Below are 23070 nucleotides of genomic sequence, written 5' to 3' on the forward strand. Positions count from 1 at the left end.
AATGACTGGAAGCAAGTGTCCCCAGTGCTGGTCACCAGGAGAACTAAAGCAATGGTGTCTGTCCCTGAAGAAGTGAGATCCATTTTAAGAAACTCAGGGGAGTCTGGCAGGCTGTAGAAAAGAGCTGGACATCCTAGAATCATAGAATTGTTTTGGTTGGAAAAGATCTTTAAGATCATCTTACAATGATGAGCATGTAGAAAACAGGTTTGTTTGTTTGTTTGTTTGTTTGTTTGTTTCGGTTTGGTTTTTTTTTGCAGAGGCTTGAGAAACTGACGTAGCAAAGAGCATGAAGTTGAGTGCCAGGACAGAAGGCAGCAGCTGAGAGGAGTAGGGACTGCAGTGAGAGGAACAGGAGCTTGGGCAGCACCTCTGTCCTCAGCTGTTTTTGTACAACACAATGAGCATGCTTGCTCTGCACTCCTCTGCTCAAAGGGCAGATTTGCTGGGGCTGCTGTGGGGTTTTGTGCTACCATGGAGTTGTAACTCTGGGAGAAAGAAAAAAGTCTTTCTCGTGCTGTGAGAGCTGAGCTGCGGGAGCCACAGCTGTTAGGATGTGGTTCCACCAGGAGGGGTCTACATGATGGTGCACAAGAAGAGGGCTCTGCTCTGCTCACTGCATCCCTTTGGCTTTCAGCAACAAGAAGCCAGTCCCTGGCAGGAAGGAGAGTGAGAGATTCCCCAGCCTAACCTCATTTTCCCCTGTGCTCAGCCCTGGTGAGGCCACAGCTTGAGTCCTGTGTCCAGTTCTGGGCCCCTCAGCTCAGGAAGGAGCTTGAGGTGCTGGAGCAGGTCCAGAGAAGAGCAAGGAGGCTGTGAAGGGATCCAGCAGAATTGCTGTGAGGAAGGGCTGAGGGAGCTGGGGGTGTTGAGGCTGGAGAAGAGGAGGCTCAGGGGAGACCTCATCACTCTCTCCAACTCCCTGAAAGGAGGTTGGAGCCAGGGGGGGTTGGGCTCTGCTCCCAGGCAACTCTCAGCAAGACAAGAGGGCAGGGTCTCAAGTTGTGCCAGGGGAGGTTTAGGTTGGAGATGAGAAAGAATTTCTTCATGGAGAGGGTGATCAGGCATTGGAATGGGCTGCCCAGGGAAGGAGTGGATTCTCCGTGTCTGGAGAGATTTCCAAAGAGCCTGGATGTGGCACTGAGTGCCATGGGCTGGGAACCACGGGGGGAGTGGATCAAGGGTTGGACTTGAGGATCTCTGAGGTCCCTTCCAACCCAGCCAATTCTATGATTCTGTGATGTGAAGTGTGTTCTGCAGTGGAACTGACAAAGGAATTTCTTTTAGTCTTTCTTGGGCTTCAAGAAAGTGTTTTATCTGCTAAAACTTCAATGCCAGTTATGTTTGTGTTACAGGGAAAAGCTGTGTGGGTGCAAAGATGGGCTAAGGGGTACTAAGAGGTGACTGCAGCTGGGTGTCAGGGCACCATCTGTTGTCAGCCCTGAGCCAGAAGAGCTGCTGCCCACCACGGGGCAGCTCTGAGAGGCAGTGGCTGGGCACTGATGTAGATTTGTTATCTGGGGTTCCAGAAAGGCAATGCTGTTAATGTCACTTGTCTCTAGCAGTGTTTGAGATGTCCTTAAAATGAGAGGTGCCTGTTGGGGTTGGGAGCACACCGGTGAGGAGCCTCTGTCCCCTCCATGGAGATGTCACCACCTCTGCATTTCCCCAGCTCAAAGTCCAAGTTTGCAGAGGCTGTGCTGAGTGTTGCTGGGATTCAGTTTGTCTGCAGATGTCACAGCTGATTGAGTTTGGCTTGTCAGACACAGGAGTAGCAGAGGTTGGGTTGGTCTGGGACAAGCAGGGTCTCAGAAACCCAAGAAGTGTGAAGTGGAGCTTTGTGCTCAAGTACTGTTAAATCACAGGCGTATCTGAAAACTGGGAACAGTGTTTGCTGAGACCTTCTGGGACAGCAGTGTCCCTGCCCACAATCCCCAGGGTGTTTCATCTCCAGGCTGTCTGTTAATACTCTGCCAGACAAATGGGTGGAGGAGGATGCTGAATGCACAAAGCTCCTGGCCTTGGAGGAGCTGCTTTGGTGGGGAGGGAGCCACCTCCAACTGCAGGGGCTGGGACAGCTAGAGAGATGGCTGAATACGGGGCAGGCTGAGATTTGCTTGCAAAAGCCAGACTCTCCTCCCACAAGTATTTAGTTAATAACGTGCAATGCCCATTATGTGGTTAGGTTGCTGGAGAGCACTAGTGAAACTTTGCCACAGCAAATGGTGGTTTGCACCTCCCTGCACTAAGGAGCTGGTGAGTGAGATAGGGGGAAGAGCAGGGAATCAGCATTAGGATGAGAATGTAGGACACATCCCTCTGAGGTGACTTCCCCTGAGCTGAACAGTGCAGCACTCAGCATGCTGTCTCCCAAACCAACAGATGTCCAGGTTAGAGCAGGGCAGAGGGTGGATTTTTCAGGTCTGGCACATGTGCCAAGCTGAGAGGGAGATGCAGGTGTCATACCAGGGGCAGAAGTAATTTGCACAACCCTGAAGCACTGTGTCCAGCCCAGAATGAAACAACCTCTTCCATTTCCAGTTGGTTTACCTGGTGTTTTTTAGATAAACCTCTGATGGAAGTGTAGGGAGAAAAACCCGAAATGTTTCAGACAGTTTTATTTCAAGTAATGTCCGTACAAACCACTCCTCCCCACTGTGTGTATTGCAACCAAAATCGCCAGATGGGAGCTGTTGGTGAGCACCAGGTTTGCCCCAGGCCTGGCTGGTTCTGTGGCTCCGGTTCAGGCTCTGCCTGCACCCACCCGGCTCCACGGCAGCCTCAGCCCATCCTGACACACACCGGGGAGCGGCTGCGGGGCCGGGACAGCTCCACTCCCGACACCGACCCGAACCTCTGCTGAGGACCACGATCTTCAGCTCTCACCTCCACATGGCCACACACACCCTGAGAGGCCGCCCTGGCGCTGGCAGAACACACCAGGTCACGGTGTCTCTTGCTGCTGGGGTCTCAGTGGGTGCTGTGGTCACCGCTCAGGTCACGGGTGGAATGTTGGCGTGAGCCCCCCCGCAGAGCTGAGCGAGCGGGACGTGACGCCAAGTACTGCAGGTCCCCTGGGAAACTTCTGCCTCTGGAGACAGGAGGGGGAAATCCCCGATCCCGGAGGCTCAGACCCAGCCTGTGGGGCAGACTCGAGGGGAGCTCAGCCTGGCTGGAGCCCGGCCCGGCCCTTCCCTCCGCACCGCACCGCACCGGACCCCTCGGGCCTCCCCTGGCTGCTCCCTCCCGCGTTCGGCCTGTGGGGAAGCGCCGCAGCCGGGCCAGGACCGCCTTAGGGCCCGGGGCTTTGGGCTTCCCATCGCTTCCTCCGGACCCGCAGTGCCCGGCCCGGCCCCTCGTGGTCCCGCCGCGGGGAGGAGCCGCGGTCCCGCCCCAGCCCGGCCCGGCCCCTTCCGGCGCTCGGCGGCGATGGCGATGGCGGTGCCGGCAGAGGGGCGGGGAGGCCGACAGCGGGCCCTGGCCGCCGGTTCGCCCGTGGACTACATGAGCATCACCAGCTTCCCCCGGCTGCCCGAGGAGGAGGCGGGCGGCCCGGCCGAGGGAGGCCTCCGCTCCCGGAAGGAGGAGGACGCGTTCCTGGGCGAGCAGGACACGGGTGAGGGGCGGCGGCCGAGCTCCCCCGCGGCCCCGCATGCCCCCGGCCCCCGCTCACCGCCGGTCCCTGCTCCGCCCGCAGCCTGGGTACGGGTTCCCCTCCGCCCGCAGACCCCGCTGGCTCCTCCAGACCGCCCTGCTCGGCCGGGACCAGGGGCTCCCCTCTCCCCGGCTCCTCCGGGGCTCGCCGGCCTCCCACGTCCTCGTGTTCCCCGGCCCCTGGGTCGCCCCGCGGGGCCGTGCCGGGAGCCGCGGGCACGGAAGGTGACCAGAGGCACCGGGGTTGCACGGAGATGGCCATCCCTCCTTCCAGGGGCGGCTGTAATAAAGTCAGGGGGTCCTTTGATCCGTGAGAAAACCCTTTGCCTGTTTTTCATTCTCCATAGTTGAGAGAAGCCGATTTCCTCCTCTCTGTCCTGTTTCTGCAGGCGGCGTTGCCCTCCATCCCCGCAGCCGCTCCGGAGCCCCACGGGCTGTGTCCCCCCGAGGGCCCCGTGTTCCCCTCCCTCTGCCCGGGGAAGGGGCAGTGCCATAGCCCTGGCTGCTCCCGGGTTAAAACCCCTGCGGGCAGGTTTGGGGGAGCAGCTCTTCCAAAAGCCTTTCATCTGGCAGGCAGAGCATGAGCAGAGTTCGGTGCCATTCTGGTTGTGGCAGGTGTTGGGGTCTTGGTCCCCTGGGTGTCTGTGTGTGGGGGGCTGCACGACCTGCTGCTCTTTGGCCACCTGGAAACTCAGCCTCATCCAACACTGCCTGCGTGTTGCAAAAGCTGGTTGTGCATCACTGTGCCATGTTACCTGCCAGACTGGCAGGGAAGGAACCCAGACCCTTGGTATCTATGACCCAGAAGATCTCATTAAAGGAGGAAAGCCCTGTTGTGTGATTGGTGCTGGGGAGAGACCCTCAAAGGACTGAATCGTCCCATGTTTCAGCAGCTGCCAGGGCCTGTGGGCAGCTCCAGTTTCTGCTGTCCACACCAGAGCTCAGGCGGCCCTGGCTCCCCAAAGCACTGCTTCCCCCTGGAAGAAAGGTCTCCTTCACAGCCCCTGGAGAAGCCAAGTAGTGTTTGGTGGCTTCTCTTTCAAGCGTGGACATTGGTGGTGGGAGAGGTGCCTGTGTGTTGGCCTTGCAGGCTGTTTCTTGCCCTCTGTGTTCCTGACTGACCCCTCCCATCTCCAGACCACAGCCCTGCTGTCCCTGTGCAGCACCAATGGTCACAGACACCGAGTGACTTGCCCAAGGCCATGTGTCAGTGAACAACAGAACTTCCCTGGAAGGCTTTGAGCCATCATTCCCATGGTTGCTTCCTGGATGTTCACATCCCATCGTGCTGGGCTGGCCCATCACCAGCAGAGCAGTGGGTGGGGTCCTGGAGGGGTCACTCAGAGGATCCCAGCTCACTCCTTGCTGTTTCCCCACTGATGGGGCTGGTGCCTCGCTGTGAGGGTGCCAGGGACTCTGTGTGACATCCCTACCCAGTGGCATCCCCTGGCAGACCAGTCATGGCCCCCCCATCCAGGCCTTACACGCTGCAGCTCTATCTGGCTCAGACCAGATGCACTGGTGAGGGGCTCGGAGGCACAGGCTGGGAGAGCTGAGCCTAAATCACCAAAGTGACAATGACTTTAAATTGACTCTAGGGGGATTCCCTGGTTTTAGAGGAGGTTTACTCCTGGTTGCAGCATCACTGACATAAAAACTTCAGTCCCTGCCTGGCCCCAGGAGAGCTGCACCCGGGAGTCATTTTTAATGTCATGGCAAAAATAAGGCTGGTTGTCTCCAAGGAGGTGCTGCCTGCCAGAGTAGAGAGAGGCATGGGGGATGCAGGGTTTCCTGCTTGCTCCCTTATCCCTTAGCCCAAACCTGGGAAACATCCCCTGGGTGGAGGGACAAGCTTCTTGTCTTTTCCATGGGTGCTCTTCTTCCCACCATGGATGTGGGGGTACTGCAGCCCCCACAAATATTCATCCAAGAGATGAATGATGATGCCCTGAGCTGTCTGGTCCTGTTCAGTGCTTGTCAGGGATAAGCACATCCCCATGGCTGCACCAGCAGCTCCGTGTGCCCAACAGGGCTCCTCACTCCCAGCAGCTGATGCAAGCAGACTCAAGGCACCTTTCAGAAAAGAGACCTTTTCATCTGCCAGATGCCCAGCAAAACTTACCCCCATTGCGTTTGCCATCCCAGAGCTGGGTGTTCAGCGAGCAGCTTGATTTCATCATCTGGAGGAAGCAAGAAATTAAAGCAGAGCAGGTGGACGCCCTCGGTTTGCAGGTTTGCTCTTCCCTGCCCCCGCTTTGCCAGGCTTCTGTTTGGTATTTCAGGTATTTCCCATGCCCAGGTTTTGCTTTGCCTCTGTCCTTAAGCATAAGTCCAAACAATACCACTGGATTTTAATGTAATATCTTCATATCCTCTTGTTCAGTCCTGCTGTGTTTGACAGACCTGTTTGCTAGTCAGTCCTGTGTTAGTAACCCATCCAAACAGAGCAGTAGCTGGGCCTGTCACTGAATACTGATGAATGGACTGAAATGGAGCAAAATTCAGGGTTTTTTTAACCCCTCTTAATCTCCAGGGAAGTCAGTTTGGAATAACTAGAGCTGAAGGATGGGATCAGTAAAATTACCTAATGCAGCATCTGAGCCAGAAAATCCTTTGAGAGCTGGGATCAATAGGGAAGGCAATTGCTTCGCTGGAAGGGGCACTGTGTAACCTTAGTGCTGGGTAAACACTGCAAGAAGAGCCCCGTGTTGCTCAATAACTAACACTTCTTTTCTCCCTGCTGCCCACAAAGACCCAGACTCCTTCCTGAAGTCTGCGCGTCTCCAGCGCCTGCCCTCCTCCTCGTCAGAGATGGGCAGCCAGGACGTGTCCCCTCTCCAGGAGACCAGCAAGGACCCTTTCTCTGGGGACTGCAGCTTCCGTCAGGATGGGCTGACTGTCATCATCACTGCCTGCCTCACCTTCGCCATGGGCGTCACCGTGGCCCTGATCATGCAGATCTATTTTGGGGATCCTCAGGTAAGACAAAGCAGTGGTTTTGCAGTTTGCCTTCGGGTCTGAAAATGGGAGGAGCACCTTAACTTTCCTCTTTATTTAGCAGGATGAGTGCTGGTGAGCCCTGGCCTGTGTCAGCGAGACCCAGGGTGCTGAGTCTCCCCAAGATTCCACCCAAAATTGTCTCAAAAATGTCTTCCTGCAGCTGGGGGTTGTGCTGGGAGGGGTGAGCTGGGCTCCCAGTGCTGGCTCAGAGGGGCAGCTGTGCCAGGCAGCTCCAGTGGTGCTGCCAGGGGGCACTGGGCAGCCCTGCTGCTCTGCCTCCAGCTGTGGGCTTAGCCAGATGTGAATGCTTTCAGAAAGCAATCCTCAGCTAAGCAGCAGTTATCTTTCATACATCTCCACTTGGAGAGAGTTTCATGGATCTGTATGCCCACGCTCAACTCTGGAAGGATCCATTCAGGACCCATCAGGGGAATAGCTGAAAACAGAGCTGAACCTCCCACTACCCTGTCCCACAGCCCAGTACTAGATTGCAGAGGAAAAGCAGCATGGCCAGGGGCCATCCCTTCCTGCAGAACATCTGCCAAGTACTGCAGCCCAAGAAGGGCCAAGGGCAGCCAGCAGTCACCACTGTCTTCACATGCTGTGCAGGAGAGCAGAGCTACCTCCTAGTCCATGTGGAACACATTTGCTTTTTTAAAATTTATTGCTGTCTCACTGGCATATCAAACCACTGGGGTGGGGATGGGGTGAGGTGGCTGGCAGGGTGTAGCTGGAGGGAGCCTGACTGTGCAACGTGGCTCCTTCGGTGGCCCCACTGGAAGGGTTAATTCTGCTCACCAACCTACTGTGCTCCTTCCACAGCCCTTTGCACTTCCCAAGGCCACCCTGGCTCATGGTGACATGCTGCAATTTGTGCCATGGGATCAAAAAGAACCTTCCAAAACTTCCTGTAGCTGCAGTAGCACTAGTGCTAGCACTAGGGAAGGATGGGGATGATCTGTGGTACTGGGGGGCTGCCATGTTCTTAGCAGCTGTATTCCCATTTCCAGTGACATCACATCATCCCCCAGTGCTCCTGAGGATTAGCCCCACCCTGCTCTGAGGTGGTGGAGGACAGGGTGAGATGTGGCCCACCAGCTTATAATGTCTGCTGGGGAAAGCTGGCTGAGATGATGGCCACCATTACCTGAAGAGCTGCCACACCTGTCCTGGTGCAGGGGTGTGCCAAGGGACATTTCACTCCCACATGCATTAGGAGGCACTTGAAAATGCAGCCACAGCCTTGGTGTTGGCCTCGGGCTTCAGTTCCCCCAGAGCTGAGTGAGGCTGTGAGCAGCCCTGTCAGGTTCTCCTCTCTGGCAGATCTTCCAGCGCGGTGCCGTGGTGACGGACGCTGCCCGCTGCACGGCCCTGGGCACAGAGGTGCTCAACAAACAGGGCTCCTCTGTGGATGCAGCCATTGCCTCTGCCCTCTGTGCAGGAATTGTCAACCCCCACACCTCAGGGATTGGTGGGTAAGTGTCTGTTTCTCACCCCCATGCTGTGCTCTCTGATTGTCCTCAAGTGGGTGGTACCCCTCATGGTAGCCTGGGTCCCAGAGGGTGGTACCAGCTCTCTGATCTGTCCATGTCAGCATGGGGACAGGGACCCTTCCTGTGTGCTGAGCTAGCAGTGAGGGACAGAGACCCTCAGGGAAAAGCTGGATCTGCCATAGTGGCTGCTGGGAAAGTCCAAGCCTCAGACCTGAGAAGGTTTAAAAAGTGACCACATGTGGTGGTGACCACCACCAAGCTGAGCCCATCTGCGAGTGCTCCAGGAGCTTGCAGCACCCCCAGCTCAGCACCAGGGCTACGAGACTGAGTTCTTCCCTTCATGAGCTCTGCTCCTGCTGTGACAGGAGGCTGAGGCCCCAGCCCAGCTCTGGGCAGCAAGGGGTGGCCTCCTGCCAGCCCCCATCCCCCTGGTGGCATCCATGGTCCCTGGTGCTCTTGGCTCTGCAGGAGGTCTGGGGAGTGTTTCATAAAACCTTGCCACCTGATAGCTTCTCCAGGCTGCCCCGCAGGTTTCTATTGTAAGCAAAGCCCCTGTTTTGTTGCAGACCTTCTCAGATTATAAAGACAATCCCAGATAGTCCCAGCCTGGCAGTGGAACAGAGGCAGTGGCCCTCTGGCCAGGCTGGCAGGGATCCATCCAGCCTCACCTCAGGCTCAGCACAGGGCTGCCCATCTCCTGGGCTCCATCATCCTGAGCTGCTCCCCAGGGAAGGGCAGCAGCATCCCCCATGCCACGGGTCAGCCTTGGGGCACTGCTGGGGCTGGTGACCTGCTGCAGTGGCCCAGTTGTGGTGGGGCTGGCCCTGGCCCCAGTGGCACCTGAAGTCCTCATTTGGGCTTCATGTCAGAGACTGCTGCAGGGACAAGCAGTGTCCTGCCATGAGCCCATCTCCCTGCAGGGCTGGGGTGATGCAGGGACAAGCAGTGCCCTGCCATGAGCCCATCTCCCTGCAGGGGTGGGGTGATGCTGGTCCACGACATCCGCAAGAACAGGAGCTGGGTGATCGACTTTCGTGAGGTGGCTCCCCTGGGCATCCCACTGGAGGAGGACCTGCAGAAGGACACCAAGGTGAGGATGCTCAGCAGAGCCCTCCAGGGCTGTGGCTGGCTGATGGCTCCAGCTCTCCTCTCCCCACAGCTCTCAGGCTGTGGGGGAGATCCCTGGCCCTACAAACATGGAGAGTTCAGGAAAAATGTTTGTTTGGCAACACCAAAATACCTGAAGCTTGCAGGGCTTGGGGAGTGATGAGGCATGGCCCTCCAGCAAGGGGGAGCAGGAGAGCAGGAGTCCTGGGAAGGACCACAATCCATGTCCTTTTGCTGAGTTAATTCTTGTGAAAAAACTGTATTGAGACCAGACTCTTTACTTCCAAAAACTTTTATTCCCTAATTGATTTTATTGCTACAGACCTCTTCCTCTCTCCTAAAGACATGCAGGAGCTTCCCAAGTGAATGTGACTTGGATCTCCTTGGCTTGTAATCAGAGACCATGTCCTCACAGGAAGGAGACTACTCTTCCATTTTGTCCTTCCTATTTTACAGCCTGGATTGCTCGTGGGGGTGCCAGGCATGATTCAAGGGATGCACCAGGCACATCAGCTACACGGGAGGTAAGGCACGGGCTGTCTGTCCTCATGCTGCACAGGCAGTCCCCACACAACCCCTCCCCATCAGACCACCAGTTAAAACCATTAGCTAAGGGGTGCTGGGAGGATTGTATTGAGAAATATGTTAATATTTTGGTACTTCAGAAGAAAGAATTCAGCTTTGTCAGCTTTTCTGCAAGGCAAGATTTTGGCTAACAAGAGGATCAAAGTTCTCTTAGAAACAGGCACAGAGCATTTTCATGCATGTCTGTTTCTTTTCATTCTCTATTTAGCTGGACCCTAGGAAGTGTCCTTCATGCCCTGTTGGGACAGTGAGAGAGGGAGCTGAATGACTTGCTCAAGTCTTGGCCATGGCTTGAGATTTTGTTCCAGAGATGACCCTCTCCCTGTCCTTGCACGGACATTCCTCTCTGGTGCACATCATGGAGCACTGAGATGTTCCTGCCAAAGAGAAACAGCCCACTGAAGGCTCAGTGTTTCTTTTGGTCCTGTCTTGGTCTTTTAGGAGCCCCCTTACCCTGGAGTTGATCCCCACACTTGCTCCCCACCTCCCTGCTCTGCTGAACCCCTCCAAGGAATGTTTCTCCTTGTCCTTTCTCCTTTGGCAGACTCCCATGGTCCAAGCTATTGGGCCTCGTGGCCATGGTGGCCGAGGAGGGGTTTAATGTCACACAGGATTTGGGTGAGTTCCTGATGGGATGCCCTGGGGGGCTTCTTAGCATGGAGGAGCACACTGGCCACTGCAGTTTATGAGGCAGCTGGGAATGGAGATGGTTGTTCCTGGGAAATGAGGGCTCCTGGGGCCTGGACAGGGTGGTGATGGGGGATGAGCAAAGTGTGAACCATGATCTGCAAGTGGGAAGTGTGGTGACAGCAGAACTGGAGCCCTTTCCCAGGGCCAGGTCAGAGCAGCCCATGCTGGGCAGTTTCTTGGGGATCCAGGGCAGAGTTCTGGGGTGTCTGGAGGTTCCCTTCCCAGCTCTGATGGGTGTGTGCAGCCTTTTCTGCATGGCCTTCCCCTTCTCACCTGCAGCCAAAGCCATACATGAGCTGAAGGACCTGAACCACTCTGAAAAATTTCGGGATCTCTTCCTGCCAGCTGGGCAGCCCCTGCTCCCTGGCATGTTCCTCAGGCGCCCGGACCTGGCCACCATCCTGGAGCTGGTGGCAGCAGAAGGGACATCAGCTTTCTACAGTGGGAACCTGACTCAGGAGATGATCTCTGAGGTGAGCCACATCTGTCACTTCTCTTGCACAGTCTGGGCTGAAGGTGCCACCTGTCATGTCACCTGCTTCAGGTGACAACCTGGAGATAAGCCATGGCCACGTGTCAGCACAATGATGGGGACAAATGTGTGGAGGTTCCTTTTTCTTTCCTGTCACTGCCATGGTGTGTGTGACACCAGGTCACTTCCACAGCCTACAGGAGTGAAACCTCCATTTCCTCCATGACCAGGGCAGAATGATTTTTCAAAGACAAGTATATCTCAATTTCAAGACCGCCTCTGGGCTGTGTTTGTATTAGTGACAACCCCTTTTCCTTCATAAGGAGAGGTGCCCCACTGTGGAGAAGCAAAGTTTTGTTGTTGATGGGACTTTAAGATGCAGACTGCAGGAGGACAGTTTAAAAATCAAACTGTGAGCTTTGTGAGCAGAGGATCAGGCAGGCTTGGTCCCACTTGTGGTTATCTTAGTTTAACTCCTGTTATTAGAGGTGCTCTGGAAAAAATAGCAACAACAAAGTAATTATTCTGGTAAGAACCCCAAACCTTTTATACCTGTGGCACTGTGGTCAGGGTGGTTGGTGGCACCAGTTTGCTCTGCCACCATGGCTCAAGTGATGGCACCTTCAGCATGTCACCACTAACCTGGAGTGGGCTGATTCAGCTCAAGCCAGAGACATTTATGAGCTCTGTGTTTGGAAATCTTCTCCTCTGGCTTACCTGGACCACAGCAGAAGTGGAGACCAAGGAGCAACAAAAGCCCCAAGCCTGTGGTGGATCTCCACAGCTAAGCCCTGCTTTGTCCCCCCTTTCCCCTGACCTAAGGGGAACAATGGGGAAGCACAAATCCTCTGTGGAGGAAGGTCCAGAGCTGCAAAACCAAAGCCCTTGGCAAGCTCTGGGACCAAGTGTGCAATTCCTGCTCCAGCTGCAGAGCAGAGCAAGGTGCTGGCTTCCCACAGTGCTTAATGTTCCAGCAAAGGGAGGGCATTCATGTGGTGAAACCAAGTAAAGCTCCGAAACACCTGACCTCTTTGTTTCCATCCCACAGCAGGAATGCACAGGAGGAAAAACCAGGAGTACTCCCTGGGGAATTTGAGACAACGTGGCTGACCAGGGCTTCTCCCCTTTCCCTGCTCCTGCCCCACTCCCACTGCTTCTCCCAGGCTTCCTGCTCAGCTCCAGGGATCAGCTCTGGGCACAGGCACCTTCCTGTTCTTTCCAGCTGTTTGGTTCAGCCTGGCCTCTGGGAGAGCTCTGGGAAGGGGTCAGGGATCCCAAGTAGGAACCTGGTTTACAGCTTTGTTGGGGTTTGGTTTGCTGCCCTCACAGCTCCAATGGTTCATCCATTTCTGCCAGAGAAGGAGTTTTCTTGCCAAACTTATCTGGCTAGTTTAGGAATTAAAGCATGCACAGGTTCCTTGTTCTTGCCCATTCTTGGATGGAAATCCAGAGGACTCAGCAGCAACTCACCCCAGCAGAACCTCTCACCAGGCTTTGTAGTTTCTGCTGGGTAGAAAGCTGTATTTGGCCCATGAGCAGAGTAGCAGCTGTACACTGCCTGATATTACCTTCTTGAGAGGATTTTAGGGTCAAGGAGTGCAGTTACATTGGTCCTACCTCATCTTTGTCATGACTCAATCCCCTGCAGTGGAGGGAATTACCCAACTTCACTGTGTCAATGAAAATTACCAAGCTGAGTAAATTGTACCTCGAGGAGAGTCTTACAGAAAGGCAAAGGCTACAGCAGACCCATTATCACCAGAAATAATTAATAAAATAGGGTGGGAATAAGTCTGATGAAGGTTTCTAGTGATGGTGACCTGGTACACCCAGGTTCCCTCTGGTCTGGATCCAGGTATCTTTTATCCTGGCAGTATTCAAATGCTTCACAACCTTTAACATACAACAACCTTTAACATTAACAACCTTTGTGCCCACCCTCACTGGCAGACAGAATGTCCTCAGAGCAATGGGGTGGATGAGCAGCAGAGCCTTCCAGTGACAGTGAAAGGTGAGCCAGGCCACCAAGACCATGAAAACAGCGATTTTCAGGGCTTCCTGAGGAACCTGGCACTTGGCTTGGCAGCCTAGGTTGTGTTTATTTGGCAGTGTGGTTTGTGTCCACCTGGGCCAGCATGAGGAACCCAACTTGCTCAGCTTGCACTGCTCTGTTCTGTGCAGGTCCACAGCTACGGAGGAGTCCTGGTGGAGGAAGATTTCAGCAATTACAGTGTCCTGGTGGAGAACCCCATCCACACAATCTATCGAGGTGAAAGCCTGACCCAATTGCCATGCAACTCCAGTTAAAAGTTTGCTTCACCTGGCCAGAGGTGGTGATGGTATTTTCAACGAGAGCTGAAGTCAAAGCTGCACCCAGGCATCTGCAGAAAAGGCCTCCAGGGAGTTTCCTGCTGGTGCCTCCTGGCACTGATGCATCTTGGGCAGCTCTGGAGGTTTTCAGCACTTTGATATGGGCCTGGGTTTTCCTTTATAGTGACCAAGGGTATTTTGACAGTGTAGGAGTGTAAAGATGCAACGTGATCGCCTGCTGATGCTGTGTCCAGGTAGAAGCTGGACAATAGGTTAGTGCCTACATATGAAGACAGTTCCCAAAGTTGATCTTCTGGGGGGATAAGTTTGCTTTATGCAAAAGTTTCTAAAATCTCATTCTTTTCTGGAAATCCCTGTATTTACTCTCCTGATAGCTGTAGTGTCACAAACCCATTTTACCTCCATTCTTCCATAGTGCAGCCCAGAAACCAAGCAGCCAACCAAAAAAACCTGAATTTCAGATGTAAAAAAAAAAAGCATCCCTATTTGGGCATCCTTCATCAAAAGGAACAGAAAGACACAACAGGACTGTTTTAGGAAATTATTTTCAAATCATGTTGCTTTCCATTATTTAGCCTCAAATCTGGAAAGGTTTCCCTGCCCCTGGGGATGCTACTTATGGAAAAGTATTAGAGCTGAACAGTACCTGGCCAAAGTACTTGTGCCCTGGGACATGATGTGGGGCAATGGGTTCCAGATAAAGCACAGGAAGTTCCACCTCAACAAATGAGAAGAATTTCTTTACTGTAAGGGTTACAGAGCCTTGGAACTGGCTGCCCAGAGAGGTTGTGGAGTCTTCCTCTCTGGAGGCTTTCAAGACCTCTCTGGGTGCATTTCTGAGTGACCTGTCCTAGTTTTGCTCTTGCCCTGGCAGGGATGTTGGACCTGATGATCTTCAGAGGTCCCTTCCAACACCTGACATTCTGTGATTCTGTGAAAGCAGCTTCATTCCTCTCCTCTCCCCTTCACAGGTCATCTTGTTTTCAGTCCCCCACCTCCACACGTAGGTCCTGCTCTGATCACAGCACTGAACATTCTTGAGGGCTTTAACATCACAAGTCAAGGATCCAGGGGAAATATTTTGCACTGGATGGCAGAGGTAAGAGGAGGTTCAACATTTGGCTGAATTTCTTGTATTGCTGAAGAATAATTTATTTATCCCTTGGTTGGACAAAAATGTTTTGATGGGTGATTCCCAGAGCAGAATGATCAAATAGAGGCTAAGGTGCTGCTCCAGGTAGGTGCAGATGCTCAGATGAGCCCTTTCTTGCTTAGCCAAAGCTTTTCTAGAAGAAAAAAATGTGGCTTTTACCCATTTCTTGTATGCAATCATCTCTTCAGAAAGTTTTCTCTATCTTTTATGCTCCAGTGGCCCTGGCTGTACCACAGCACTGTTAGAGCCCTGCAGGGAGAGTCAGCCATGGGGTGCTGCAAGCAGAAACATACGTGTGGCAATGGCAAGGAAAAGTGACCCAAAAAAGTGACCCAACACTTTATACTTCTTTAAAACTTCTGGCATTTTAGCTAGCCTTGTGATCTCAGTGGTCCAGATCATGATTTGTCCAGTATTTAGGGCTGTACCCAAACCTTTCAGCTTCCCAGGAAGTCAAGCCAGTGCTATGTTCCCTGCTCTGTAACTGGAGTTATGTTCTTGGATGTTTAACAGGTCCACAGTGGGGCTTTATGAGCTGGGAATTTTAAGCAAAGATGTGACCACATCCTTGTAGCAGGGGGAATAGTGGTGCTTGGAAGGCCTCTCCTAAAAAATGCAAGAGCTGGAGGTGTTACACAGTGCTAGGGCTGTGCAGAGGCTGAGTTGCTTTTGAGCTCTCTTCAGGAAGCTTTAGACAAATCTGTGTTTGAACCAGGCCAAGAGTTTCACCCTTGGTTATCATGCCCCAGCTGAGGAGCAGCAACCTGCAGGCAAAGGGCAGTCACTGCAGAACGTCTGCAACCCTGAATTCCTGGGCTCACAGAGCTGAACACGTGGCTGAGCTTCAGGGGTAGATCAGCACCAGGTTGTCCTGCCCTGGGACAACGCTGCTCGGGGTGTCCTTCACCTGTGGGGTGGATATTGACCCCTTGTTCAGCTCTTCCCTAGCCACCAAGCCTCCTGCACATCCTCTGTGTGCCATGGGGGTCAGGGAAGGCTTCTGCAGAAGCTGCTCATGATCTGTGCCATACATCAGGAGGTAAATGATGACTCTTCAGGGGAAGTTGTTGATGCATGGCACATATGGAAACAGAAGTCACATTTAACTATCTAGTATCTACAAACACTGCTGCATACTGTTGTCTCCTCCAGCACAGTTGCCATGACAAATGGGTGCCCTTTGAGCCCCATGCCCATGTGTGGCAGTCTGGGTACTGAGATATTCCCAGGATCAAGCTTTTAAGCATTTTTCTTCATGGGCTTTAGCCAACATGCCAGGAACTGGATACCTCTTTTGGTTTGTAGTGCCAAAAGTTGTATTTCCAAGGTCACCTAAGTGTGCTTCTTTCTCTCTTTCTCTCTTTGTGTGCTCAATTTAGACATTAAAAATAGCCCTGAGTCTAGCTAGCAACCTGGGAGACCCATCTGATGATGTGTCCATCACTCATGCTGCAGAAGACATGGTGAGGTAGGTCTGAGGCTGGCAGGGATGGTGACAAGTTGTGTGGTTTGGGAAGAATTCATGGGTTTGTTCCTTTCAGTGCACAGGGAAACTTAACGAAATGTCAGTCCTTGAGTGTCCTCCTAGGGCTCATGCTTTCACAAGGATCACAGCTTATACCATAGGGATGTGGTGATGTGCAGGAGAGCCCACCTTGGGGCCCCAGCCATGTTTTGCCATGGTTGGTGGCCAGAGCTGGACCTGACTTGCCCTCCTGATGGAGAACTGGCACTCAGCCAGGTGCTGCCACCCCTTGTCCATGGGGGTGAGTTCAGCACTGCAGAGAGCTGGGATGTCCCCAGCCTCTGTGCAGACTGGGCCATCTGTATCCATCCATGGGCTGAACTGCAGGAGCTCTCTGTTCTCAGTGTCCATCCCTCAGTGTCCAGTAGCTGTGTAGATGTATTCCCAACAAGAGAGCAAGAGATGTTTGGCTTCCTGGGCTCATGGCTTTCTGTCCTCTTTCCCTCCCTCATCACTGAAGCAAATCAGAGGCTGATGCCCTGCGCCAGCTGATCAATGACTCTCAGCCCTTCTCCTCTGACCTCCATGTGCCTCACTTCTCCATGGAGAGTGGACCCACAGCTAGCCAGGTCCTTGTCATGGGACCTGATGACTTCATTGTTGCTGTTGTAAGGTAACAGATTTACTTCTTCCCTCCATAATGTACTCAGAAGGTGGGAGCAGGGAGAACAAAGCAGGTTCAGGAGGACAGGATGGGACCATTCCTGGAGCATCTGGGCTGCCCTGTCCCAGTTATTCTGACAATCAGATGGATGGGAAGGTGGGGTGGAGGTGTGTGAGCTGATGCTGCCCTACAGAAATGTGTCTGGATTGGCCTGAACCCACTCCCTGGACAAGAGGTGGTGGCCAAATTTGAGGACTGATGGGGGCATGGAGGCAGATCTATCAGCTAAAGGGAAATCCTTAAACACAGAAAGGTCCTGACTTGCTGTCACCTGCATGGTTCCTGCCCCTAAGGGTGTGTAGATTATCTCTCACCATGTCCCTAAAGATCTAAGAAAGAGTCTCTGAAGCCAATATGGGACAGAAGATTGGAGTCCTGAATCCCTAAAGGTGTACAGTAAATTTCTGGGAGGATTTTTATGAGATTTCTTTGTGTTTCTTTTCAGCTCTTTGAATCGTCCCTTTGGCAGTGGAATAATAACACCCTCTGGAGTCCTCCTGAACAGCCAGATGTTGGACTTCTCCTGGCAAAACAGAACAATGAACAGCTCCATTCCCAGACCGGTAATGAATGACATGGCAGATTCTTTATTTGAGCTGTCTGTACCTATTTTTTTTAAAAAAATTATTCTCATCCCCACAACAGGGAAGCTATTTAATGCCTTGTTAATAACTGAGAGACAGCTGTCTGCAGAAAGCTCCTGTCTTTTCACTGTGTGAGCCACTGAAACAGAGTAAACAGAAAGCTTCACGTGTATCAGTGATCTTTCTAATGCAGTTTTACCAAATGATGCTGCACATCTCACCTGCCTATTTTCCCTGATGTCTAGAGGCACTTTAAAGCAACTTTCCTTTTCTCTGGACTTGAATTAAGGACTGTCTGTGAATTGCAGCTGTGGAGGTTTAAAAAATAACATATAATGAAAGAAAAATCTTCATGCTTTGGAGAGAAACATTTACAGGCCAGTACTGATGGCTTCCAGTGCTACCTGGTTGTTTCTGCTTGATATGTGTTATAAAAACATCCCACTTGCTGGGTTGGGACTTTAGAAGTGGGTGAAGGGCTCCCTGTAATGGGGTGGATCCTGTTAACATCAGAGAGCATTAGCACAGAAGTGAGGAGGTCAGCCTTGTAAAACTCCATCAGTGCAATCGCTGGCTGTAGCATAAAGAGTAAGAAATTAACCCGAGCAAGCAGAACACCAGCAAAGCTTTGTTCAGCTTGTTGGAATTCTCTGGGATGTCTTTTCTCCAACTGCAGCAAAACCTCATCCGGCCTCGCAGGCGGCCGCTCTCCTTCCTGCTGCCCACCATCGTGAGACCCTCCGAGGGGATGTGTGGCACCTACCTGTGTCTGGGAGCAAACAGTGGGGACAAAGCCTTGAGCAGCATCGTGCAGGTCAGTGCTGTGTCCAGGCACTGGTACCCTGAGGAGTTCAGTGCTGAGCAGGGTCCCCCCCTGCAGCACAGAGTTCCTGTTCCAAACGTCCCAGGCTGTGCTGAAACTGGTGGCCAGAGGATTGCCAGTTCAGTCTTGGATCTCCCCATTCCCACGTTTGGTTTTTCAAACCTTTAAGAGCTACCCATTTACTTCTCTTGCACCTTTCCTGGTGGCAGCCCTCATATTTGTGGAGGAAAAGCCTCCTGACAAAATCTCTAGTGGCTTTGTGTCATCCTAATACCTGCTCATAGCTTGTCTTAAGTATCATGATGAAAAAAAAAAAAGAATATTTTGTATTCAGAGAACTTCAGGAGACTGGCAGCCTTTTAACCCTTTTCCCTATGAAAAGCTCCTTTTAGTGCATTCCCAACTCAGTCCCTCTCTGCTCAGCACTCTCTATAATTTGGGCAGCTCCTCCTCATTTTGATTTGTAATGAGGTGGAGTACATGCATGTAGCTTGATGCATGCAGAGCAGCAGGGCATTGCTAAAACAAAAGGCACAACTGAAATTGGCTCCCATTCTCCTTACCTTTTGGAGGGTAAATTCAGAGCAAAACTAAAGCCAAACATTGGTTCCCAACACTTTGCTTGGAGAAGTCATATGCAGCTTTTGGCTGTGACAAACACATATTTAGAGATGACCTTGTGTTCCAGACACACAGCTCTCCTAATTTAGCAGGAACAATATGACAAAAAGTCTGCATGATCCTGAAAAGGTTCTGCTCACCAATAACAAACAGGCCACAATTCCAGGGTCTCGTGTGTGTGCCAAACCCTGCCTTAGATCATGCAAGCTGGGTAAATGGTTCCAAGTTGTCTTCATCTGCTGTATCTGCAGATGTTGAAAGACACAAATGATCTGGAAGTTGGGTTTACCTGTTCTCATAATTTTTTTATTATTATTATTTTTGAGGCTCTTTTCTTCTTTTGCAGGTTTTGGTAAATGTTTTAACACTGAACAAGAATCTGAGTGAAAGTTTGTCACTTGGTCGACTTCACCCCCAGCTTCAGTCCAACACTTTGCAGGTTGACAGTGAGTATGGGCACTGGTATGGTGCAGCCTACAAGTGTGGCCTCTTCAGAAAAGGAGCAGGATTTTCTTGGCACACTTCTGTGGAAGTGTGACAGCCCAGTGCACAGCTCAACAAGTTCTAGGGTGGCAAGTGGGTGGAGAGGGGCTTGGGGAAAAGGTTTCAGATTAGCTTCTTCAAAGCTTGGAGTTTTTGCTGAGCTGTGGCTGCTCCCCCTTGTCTTGGGAATGCTCCCTCCCTGCCCCCTCCACACCACCTGTCCACCCTCTTTCAGGTGCTTCTTTCCAACCTTCCCTCCATCCCATCTCACTTCCTGGTAGCAGCCTTGTTGTGTCTTTAAAACCTTTGGGCAATATGGGGTTACAGCACTGAGGATATCCAAATAAACAAGCTTGCAACCTCAGGTTCACCCTAAGATAGGTGATGAGGGCTGGCACCTCTTCCCACACTTTTTTATCACTGCCATAAATGATACCATTTCACCTCCCAGTACATGTCCCTTAGCTCCACCAGCTGGGGAGAAGACAAGGCTTATGGCACAGCTTGTGGCTTTCCAGGCTGTTGCTGGAAATGCAGCACCAGTGCTGGTGCTCTGGAGACTGCAGTGCCAGCTCTTGTTCTGGTTGTTTCAAGTCTTGGTCTATTTGGTGTTTTCCACAAAGCCCCATACCTTACCAGAATGAATCATAATTGAAATTTAGTTCTCATTTCACATAAAGGAGCCAAAGTTTCTAAGCCTTCGGGTTCCAGAGGAAAATGAAAAAAATGTCTGTCAAGTGTGACCTGCAGGCTTGGAAACTAAGAATGCAAATCTTCAAAAGGTTCTAATTTGTGTGTTTCAACATTTGGGATCAACAAGATCTATGCAATTTATCTGCAATGTATGTAGCTTAAATAGCTACAAGGACTTTGTCCAGATGCATCCTCAGCTTCATGTCCTCAGGCACTTCTATTCATACAGAAATTATGAAGCACTTGATGAACAAAGTAAAAGCAGGAGAGCAAGCAGCCTCAGGTAGATGGCTGGAAGATGAAGACAAATGTGAAGGGGAAGTTGGAGGCCTCACCACAAAGCTTGTCAGCTTGTTTTACTACCATTCGTTCTGAGCTGCCTTGCATCTTATTTTGCCTAACAACTGTTAATACTGTTAATTATAACTGAGCTCTTAAGAGCAGGGACTGCCTGGTGTTCTATAAGCAGAGTAACTACAATAGCTGCCAACCATGGCTTTTCCACTTTCCCAAAGAGAAAGATCTTCTACATCTCTAAAATTCCCTGGATTCCCCCATTTCCTCACGACACAAACACTGCCCAAGGAGCCTTTGCTGCTGAGAGGTGCAAGTTGGCTCCTTGGGGCAGGGAGCCCCTCAGCCCTCCCTATCTGGGATCCCTTTGGAAGGGTCTGCAGGCAGTTTCCATCACACTGGAGATGTCAACAGGGTGAGGACAGAGCTTTCTGTCAAAGGCTTTGATGGTTTCCATGACAAACTCCTCTTTTGAAATCCCTACAGGTGAGTTTCCTGAAGAAGATATCGAATTTCTTGTAGCCAGGGGCTATCAAGTGGATAAAATCAAAGTGGTCTCCTTAGTGCATGGAGCCAGGAGAACCAACAGCTTCATCATTGGCCTGAAGGACCCCAGGAGTGTGGATGCTGCTGGAGCCACAATCTTGTAGCCCCTCCCAGACATCGTGTTGGCCGAACAAGACTTTAGAGAAGTCAACCCCAGTGATGTGCATGTTCTGAATGTCCCTCCTCCAGCCCCAGACTGGGTTCCCCCACATACACACTGCTGAGCAGAATGCCTGGACCACCCCAGAGGGGTTAGCAGCACCAACACACAGCTCTCTAATTTATATTTTATTTTAAAATTATTTGAATCGCAAGCACCCCAGTCCTCATTAAAGCCTACAAGGAGCACACTTTTCTTTTGACAGAGTCTTGCTGATAATTTCAGTCTTTTCAAAAAGCCCAATTTTAGCCAGCATCTTGATTTTAGTAAGCAGGAACATGAGCAAGTGAAAAAAAACCCAAAACAAGTAGGGATGGTACTGTCACCTTCATCTCCATGGCTTTCCCAAGTTCATTCTTTGCCTCTTGTATAAGCCAGTAATTAATGCAGCCTAATGCATTAGTTTGTGGGTGCATGTAGCTGGGATATCAGGGAGTCCTTTCACACCCTGGAGGGGCCAGCTGGTTTTTACCAATGTGCAGTCTCCTGTTTTGGTTTCTTTTCTCCCATTGCTGCACACCTTGAACTTTGGGGGCAAATCTTTCGAATCAGCTGGCTGTGGTCTGGTTTTGTAACCAGAACCATGGTTTTCAACTTCTAAGAACTCATAGACCCACCCAATGGTTTTCTCACAGAGGTTCAGCTTCCTCCATGGTGAATTTAAGCTTAGTGGGAATGATCTTAATTTTCTCAGATACTCTTTGGAGATATCTTACTGGTACTGCACTCACTTCTAAAAAGTGACCCACTTCAGACCATGGACTGAAAACCACAGGGAGATCATTTAGTCAGGTTCAGGGTGCTCTTTACACTGCCTTATCCCAGTCTGCTCTGAAAGCCTGAACCATGGAATCCCAGCAGAGAGGCTTGGGATATTCTGCTTACCTAATTCACACTTGTGCTTCAGCTCCATCTTTTGATACTGGTGGATCTACTGGAAAAGCTGTGAAAGAGAAGGTACAAAACCCCTCCCAGAACTACTGGAATGATTCTCTGTCCACACCATGTAGTGCAAATATAAGAATACTTCCACAATTCTTGGCTGAAATAGTGTGAAGAAATAGCACATCAGAAAGCTGCACCACTTCCTTCAAGCCACACTTGAGCATTTCCTTCTGCTTTCACTCCCAACTCAGACACCTGGCACTTAAATATTCTGGAAATTTATCATTTTCTGCTGTTTAAAATGGGACAATTTCCCTCATGGTGCAAATGCACCTCTGGCCACTGTATTTATATATCTCTGCTTATGTTGATCTTTCATTTGATGGTTACAATGGTCACCCCCAGCCTTCCTCCCGAGGGACCCTGTGTCACCCTGAGCTCCTTCTGACTCCCACTGCTGTCTGACATCTGCTATGAAGCCCCTGGGATGCTCAGGGCACCACAGCAGAATATTGTTCCTGCCACCTGCCAGGAGAGGGTCTCAGAGCATCTCAGGGGAGGCCTTGCACACTGCACAAGGAGGGACAGAAAGGCTTTTGTGCTCCCATGAAGTGCAGCCACGAGTGAGAAGAGCAGAGCAGGTACCAGGAGCAGACAGGAGCATGGGCGGGATTCTCTGTTACCCGTGGCCTCAGCTGAGAGACAGGAGAAGGACAGTGGTGTCTTTGGGAAGTTGTCTTCTGTGCCACCACACTGCCTGTAGGTAAAGAAGAGACTTTCTTCACCAGAGGGATGTCAAATCTATTTATTTATTTTTCTGTTGTCATCATTAGAGTTGGTCAATGCCCAAAGTTGGGAGTGTTAATGAACTTCACGTGTTGTGGAGCAGACCTCTCTGGGTTTTGTGGGGAAGAGGGAGGCAGTTCTGTGCTTTGAATCCCACTGCTGGAAATGGGGGACTTTCTGATAGGGTACAGCAGTGATCTGTCACTTCGGCATGGAGCCACTTCTGTTTCAAGAAAAGAGAAAATATAAAATTGGAAGATGGAATTAGGTCCCTGGGTCATGGCAAAGAGAAGGAAAGATGTTGTGAATTATTTCCCATTTTCTCTGTTTAAGAATGGCATCAGTTTAGAACAGATGTATTTGATACAGAAACTTTTAATCTGCTAATTGGCCCAGTGTCTGATACTTTGAGTCCTTCTGTTGTGATGAGATCTGATTAATTTAATGTAAGGTGCCAAGAAACACCCAATGTTTCCTTCTGTACAGGTGAGATAGACATTGTGGAATAAAGGGTGATGCTC

General features: G+C 51.5%; 1 protein-coding gene across 1 annotated transcript; it reads left to right on the forward strand.

The window, feature by feature from the left end:
- The first annotated feature begins 3407 nt into the window (after window positions 1-3407).
- Window positions 3408-23070, forward strand: GGT7 (gamma-glutamyltransferase 7). The gene is made up of 15 exons (XM_030463013.1): window positions 3408-3616; window positions 6407-6633; window positions 7978-8129; window positions 9123-9237; window positions 9711-9778; window positions 10384-10457; window positions 10809-11002; window positions 13183-13270; window positions 14304-14431; window positions 15865-15953; window positions 16471-16623; window positions 17120-17237; window positions 17935-18072; window positions 19049-19148; window positions 20659-23070. Exons 1-15 carry the CDS (start codon window positions 3430-3432, stop codon window positions 20820-20822), a joined length of 1995 nt encoding a protein of 664 aa, XP_030318873.1. The 5' UTR covers window positions 3408-3429; the 3' UTR covers window positions 20823-23070.

This window comes from Calypte anna, chromosome 20 (assembly GCF_003957555.1).
Source record: "Calypte anna isolate BGI_N300 chromosome 20, bCalAnn1_v1.p, whole genome shotgun sequence".
NCBI lineage: Eukaryota > Metazoa > Chordata > Aves > Apodiformes > Trochilidae > Calypte > Calypte anna.